This window comes from Cryptomeria japonica, chromosome 8 (genome assembly GCF_030272615.1).
Source record: "Cryptomeria japonica chromosome 8, Sugi_1.0, whole genome shotgun sequence".
Classification (NCBI taxonomy): domain Eukaryota; kingdom Viridiplantae; phylum Streptophyta; class Pinopsida; order Cupressales; family Cupressaceae; genus Cryptomeria; species Cryptomeria japonica.
The window spans coordinates 483,643,364-483,650,105 of record NC_081412.1 but is presented as its reverse complement, the minus strand read 5'-3'; the positions used below and the strand labels follow the sequence as shown (position 1 = coordinate 483,650,105).

Genomic DNA, 6,742 nt, shown 5'->3' with positions numbered 1-6,742 from the left:
ACTGACTTCATGAGGGTTTAGGTAGTTCAAAGCGTACGTTGCGCCAAGGAAATTTCCTTTGAAAAGATTAACTTTGTTAATTGTCACTGGCCTTTTGAACTTCATCGAACATGTTGAACATCACTGAACTGTTTGAACTAGGTTCAAACGGTTCACAGTCTAGAGAAAGAGGATATGAAACATCACCTGCGACCGTGAAATAGAATTGCTACAAAACACTTGAGTGAACGTTAGCCTGAAAACATCTTAGACACAACTTAGAACCCGCAGTACCTAAATGAACATTATGAACTCTTTTCAAAATGGTTCAAGGGGTTCATGAGGTTCAAACAGACCATTGAAACTTAACGCTACAGATTAAGAGATGATTTACAAGTGGATTAAGGATTGAACCAAGGAACTTTTTTTAACAAGATAAAGACTCGAATAAAATTTTGCAAGGCGACTTACTCCTGTTATGAGGGATGAATGACAAGGTAACACATAGGGAGACATTGAAGGAGATTCTCCTCTAGAGCAAGAAATATTCCCCTATCATCATCTCTTTAAGAATTGCTAAAACAGTCTTCTACTAAAACTCCAAATCAAGAATCCTTTGTAATTCTTGGTTTAAGTCATTTCTCAAACTCTACATAGAATTTCTCTTCCTATGCTTGCTTGTTGATATGTGGAAGAAGACGGAGTTCTGGTCCCCTTCTTTTAGCCATTGTACCCTGTATCTCTGTTTCCAAAAGATCTCCTCCCTTCTTAAAATTTCTTTCCACTTTCCTCTTAAATTATTTTCTTCAAAATGGGTAATTTGGGAATAATCATCCATAGCCATTACCTTCTGTATGGACTCCAATTTGGAGCTAATTTCTTTCTTTTGAGTGAAGATATCCCCAAAAGTAACTCAATTCTAGACTTTCACCTATTTCTTGATAAGATCCAGTTTCTAGGAAACACAAAACATAACCGAGCTTTGAACAGGAGTACCCCACCAATTTTGAATGTAGCTCCTGAAATTAGGGTGAGAAGCCCACATAATTTTGTAGCGGAAAGGGCAAGGTCCACTTGCGGGGCTGTCTATCTAATGCAAAAGCACAAGATTATGATCTGACACAACCCTTGGGAGGGATTAAGCATGGCATTGCATACAATGTCCCAGTTGGCAGACATGAGAAATATATCAAGCTTAACTTGAATAAGACTATTCCCTTTACGGTTGTTAGACCAAGTGAAAGGTTGTCCTGTCAACTCAATATCAAAGAAGCCTGGCCTGCTAATGAAGTCAACCAAATTAGACATACTATCAAGGTAATCTATGACTCCACCAAGCTTCTTAGAGGGGAATAGAGGTGAGTTAAAGTCTCCAACCACCACCCATAATGAATCCCAGTCATCAAGAATAAAAGTAGAGATCTCTTCCCACAACTATTTGCGGCCACAGTTGGTGTTAGGGGCATAAACATTGAAAAGGTGCCATGAGAAGTTGTTTGAGTTAAACGTAACAACCAAATAATTTGGTGAAGAGGAAAGGATATCCCCTTTCAATTTTCTAGGGTTTCCATAGTCATCTTCACTTCCTGGATTAATAGAATCTCAATTTTCTTCTCTAGAATAGAGCCCCTTAGTACAAATTGCTTCTAAGGACTGTTCAAACCCCCTCATATTCCATGAGAGGAACATAATTTCTTACATTTGGATGAAATATCAAGGGTCTTCTAACTCCCATTGGCGATTTCCCTTACTACCTCTTTAAGCCTTGTAATCCTTTGTGAGGGGCAACCAATCTTATTCTCCCCACCCACATCAATATTCTTAGCTTTAGTTTTCCTTTTTTGAGTTGTCCATTCTTCTTCATCTAGGCAGTTGGTTACTTGTGGTTGCACCCAGGGATATGAAATGTTTTTTGGAATCTGGGGTCTCTTTCTTCAACAAAGAGGGGCCGATATTTTCCAACACAACACCACTATCAGGCACAATAGAGGTCACTTCTCTGGATTTTCCAACATTTCGAGTGGAGACAATTTCTCCATCCTCCAGTTGAATCTTCTTTTCAGGGGACTTGAGATCCTCTGCCAAAGGCATGACAACCTTCCTAGGAGAAACAAGGGCCTCCAAAGGGGGGTTGGATTTATTTGGAGTTTCCATTAATTTTATAATTTCATCCATGAATGGGTAGTCATCGGTCCCATCCTCTGAGACTTTCTCCATCACTCTTATGTTCCTCCACAATGGGGGGAAGTATATTTCTCCTTAAGTTTTAGTTGTTTCTCTGGGGGGGATTTGCAGTCTGAGATAACATGCCCCTGTTTGAAACATCTTTGGCAATAAATAGTGGCATTCTCATATACCAAAGGCTGGGTCCATTTTCCCAGTTTTTATTGTAAAGTTTTGAAATTTGGTAAAGGTTTTTTAACAACAATAGTAACACAAAACCAGACAAAAACTAACCTACATTTTGCCTTAGTCACATCATCTGTAGCCAAATAATGCCCAAGTGTACTTCCAATCCATCTAAAGATTTGCTCATCCCAAAATTCCAATGGAAAACCTGGCGTCCTCACCCACACTGGTGTCATCTTGTTTAAATCAACAGTAGGGTCAAACCCTGGTTTCCACCTACACATGGACAAGTAATGCTTTCCATATGCCCATAAACAAAACAACACTGCCAAAAGCTCCTCCTCATCTATAAACTTAAACATAAAAAGACCACCAAGCATGGTGCTTAGAGACACACTTCCCTTCAATTTCCACCTAGCCGCTGCCCATCTTCTCACCATATCAATTGTTAGTCGAATCGAGAAAAATTTCCCTACTAGTGTTTATTCATTGAAGAAACAATACAATCGACCACAAAGTCTGGGAACCTAATTTCAGGACCTTCCTCATTTAGAATGTATTCTCGGATAATATGATGGACTATATCAGGTCTTGATTCCCATTCACCAATGCACCCTTCTAGTTATTGGGTTTTGGGTTTACTTTTGGGTTCGCATGCTCATCCTTGTTTGCAATTTTGCAAACACCATCATCACCAGTAGAGGAGGACACAACAAGGCCCTCCAACTGAAAACCTTGTGAAACCAAGGTAGCCCCCCCCAAAGAAGTGACAACAATGTTGGGGGGAGGGTCCACAGGTAGAAGGGCAAGGCCCCCTCCATTGTCAGCCACCATGTGCATATCAAAAATTTGATTTTTTCGAACGGGAAGTTGCAGAGCTCACTTCAAGTATACTTATTGGCAAATCTGTATCAATGTTGTTTGTATATATCATTTATAATATTATAAATTGTATTGGGCATTGATTTAAGTTGGCAATTTTATGACATATGACACTCTAACTAATTGGTTTGTAAAATCTTATAAGTTTATCAATTGTTTCATGGATAATTAATTTTCTAAAATTAATTTTAATTTATTTTTTGTTTAAGTTGGTAATTATATTTGAACAATTTTATATAATATGTTGTATTTGTATTTGTCAAGGAGAAGTGATTGTTTTTTTATTTATATATATTCTCTTTTGAACATGTTTATATAATATCGCATGATGACTTAAAGTTTTAGAACAAATTTTATGGGCTTCTATGTGGAAATGCATTGAATGATTTTATGAATATTTATTTCTGGAATTTATTTAATTTATATTGGTAATTGCAATAAATATATCTGGACAACAATATTTTATGAATTAAATTAAAAAAATGGTAGCGAGAGTCAAACACTAAGGTGGTTGACGAGGGAAGCGAGGGCCATGCAGGTGATGATGGAGGTGAGGCGGATGAAGGCGAAGGAAATGGTGTTGCCAGGAGGATTATGCAACTCTATTCACGATGATGGCTTCTTTCTTTTACAATGATTTCTACCCTATGTCAAGTCCCCTTGTAGTAGAGGAGGTGACTCCTTAATTTTTCAATGATGGTCTTGGCATTAGCGTTCATGTTATGGCAGGTGACATCCTTGTTGTTGCGAATGACAAGGGAGATGACAACTTGGAGGAGAATTTGGATTCTTGGATGAATTCTTGGAGTGAGGAAGATGAAGAAGCTCTCTTTGATATCCTTTTGGAGGCTCGTTCAAATGCTCTGTAGTGTGTTGAGGATGTTGAAGATGATGATTTGCTTATGGTGGTGTTGTTGGAGGCTCAATGAGCTACCCATGTTGAGGATTATGAAGAGGACCATTTGCTTATGGCAATGTGGTTGGAGGCTCAACGAGTTACTCAAATGAACTCAGTCTCTAAGTTGCAAGGTGTTTTGAACTAAGAATATTTACCCTATTCAAATATAGATATGCCAGTGACTAATACATATTAATGATGTTATATTGAATTTTTAATAAAGTACCTCCAACTATAAACCTATTAAATTTATAAAATATTTTCTATCAATTACAATCGACAAAAATATAATATCAATGAATCAATCTAGTAAAATTTTGTATCTATTAAAATAAAAATAAATAAAATTATAACAAAGAAGGAAAAAAAAGAACCCAAAAAAAAGAAAAAAAAAAAAAAGGAGTCAAAAAAATAATGCATTAAAATCAGAGACTAGTACATATTTATGATGTTATATTGAATTTTTAATAAAGTACCTCAAACTATAAACTTATTAAATTTATTGAATATTTTCTATAAATTACAATCAACAAAAATATAATATCAATTAATCATTCTAAGAAAATTAATTTTGTTTCTATTAAAATAAAAATTAAAAAAATTATAACAAGAAGAAGAAAAAAAAGCCCCCCCAAAAAAAGGAAAGTAAAGAAAAGAAAAAGAAAAAGAAAAAGGAGCCAAAAAAGACGAAGAAAAAGAAGCCAAAAAAATAATGCATGGTAATCGGAGACAGAGAAGAGAAAACAGGCTTCCTCCAGTCTGATAAAAACTTTTCAATCAGTTCATTAAGCTTCTCAGACTACTGGTTCGAATCTTCTCAACCTCTGAAAAAAAACATATCATAAAATGCAGGATCCGATCACAGAACTTCCGCCACCGTCCAGGTTCCAGGTAGGCGACCTGAACAATTTCGTCACACCCGACAAGTCCCTCTCACTGCCGCACCCATTCGTGGCATGGGCTCGAACCCTGGACTCCCCACCAAAGCTTCTCCTTATAGCCCTTTCGAAAGCTGCTTGCCATCTTGTACATTATCTTCCTTCCAAAACTCTAATGGGAACTTTCGTACTCCCAGAAATTTCCATGTTAGAAAACACTATAGAGCCCTCTGTACAAGATAAATCGTGCCTCTTGTACTCCCCCAAAGGCGACCCCACAGTCATGTTGGCGTCCGTGCAGTACGCTGTGTCGGAGGAGCGAGCGGTTGTGTGGGCGAAGGCCTTGCTGCGGGAGGTCCGTCCGGAGGCGGTGGTGATTGCTGCTTCGATTCCTAGCATGCATTTCAGAGGTAAGCTCTCCAACGATGAAACCCTACTATTTAAGCTTGAAACCCTAGCGCAAAGGCGTGAAACTAATAGTGATTTAAATGATGTACCGTATTTTCCGTCCGGGAGCGTCGTTGACGGCCCCGCCGCCGCGCTGCTCACGCAGTGCCAGATGGCGAAATTGAAGGCGCGGCTGATTGTATCATGGCCGGAATATGACACGGCGATAGTTCGTTTGCTGGGTTCTTTGTTCAATAGGGTTTGTCCTAGTGTCGATTTTAGTGTTCCCGCTCGGACGCCGCTTATTAAAGCATTGCGCTTAGAATCAGATTTGTATACATGAAAAATCTACCTGGAGTAAAGTATACGGTTTAAGATTTTTTAAGCCCTTGGAGGAGCTTGAGTATAAAGATTTTTAAAGCCGTCAAGAGTAAATGTGGAATTTTAGAATTTCAGATTGCCTGAAAGAGTTTTGACTGTGAAGGGTTTTTGAAGCCCCGTATAAGAAACAACTATACAAATTTCTTCTTAATTGTACTGGTTACATCTGTAACACCTCTGTCTGACTGCCTTGTGTATGGCAAATTGAAGGTGAGGGGTTTTGAATCTTATGCGATCCACTTTTAACTGTACTTTTTAAATATTTAGGACCTCTATGCAATTTTTCTTACTGCCGTTATGATCAATGCAGCTTATTGTTTCCCAATAACAGTGGGGTAAGGCATATTTACAGACAGGTCGCTCTGTGCAATTGAATGTAATTCTTATTTTATTTGATTTTTTGTGCTCTCCACTATTTAAATAGTTTATTGGACTGGTTGAATGTGATTATTACTTAAAGGATATATTTTTGAATGCTTGATGATATCTGTAATGACGTGCCTAAGAATATGCTGTGTTGTGTTCTACCTCTACTCGCAGTATGTATCTTTTTGAATTTTCAAATTAGGATACGGTAATATTTTTTTTGAGCTGTTTGACCTGGAGCTAAAATGTCCTCTGGGGATTTTTCTGAATTAAACTAAGAACTTCATACTGTTTATTTATTAGAACCAAATCAATCAATGGACATGAATTTCTTTATCAACCCATGGGGCTGAATTGAATCACGAATCAGTTGTGTTACATTTCATAAATGCTGTTGTGAACTATGATTATGCAATGAAGTTGTAGTTTGGGATGTAAGGGACTGAACATTAAAGCCAGTTACCTCCATTTTCAGTTCATAGTGCAAAACTTATTTGACTTTTTGAATTAATACTAAATTCAGATAGTGCTGTGTATGAGCGATATTCATACTTTCTTTTTGATTTTATAGAATTGGATTAATGAATTTGAGACATACATAAACCTTGCTTGAAATAGCGTC

At 37.4% G+C, this 6,742-nt stretch overlaps 1 protein-coding gene across 1 annotated transcript; it reads left to right on the top strand.

The window, feature by feature from the left end:
- The first annotated feature begins 4,776 nt into the window (after nt 1-4,776).
- On the top strand, nt 4,777-6,150 carry LOC131077285 (uncharacterized). Its single transcript, XM_058014749.2, has one exon. The coding sequence runs from the start codon at nt 4,955-4,957 to the stop codon at nt 5,714-5,716; it is 762 nt and encodes a 253-aa protein (XP_057870732.1). The 5' UTR covers nt 4,777-4,954; the 3' UTR covers nt 5,717-6,150.
- Nucleotides 6,151-6,742: the final 592 nt, after the last annotated feature.

Excerpts from the sequence above, each read along its gene's own strand:
- LOC131077285 (XM_058014749.2), top strand. The coding sequence starts at position 4,955 with ATGCAGGATCCGATCACAGAACTTCCGCCACCGTCCAGGTTCCAGGTA.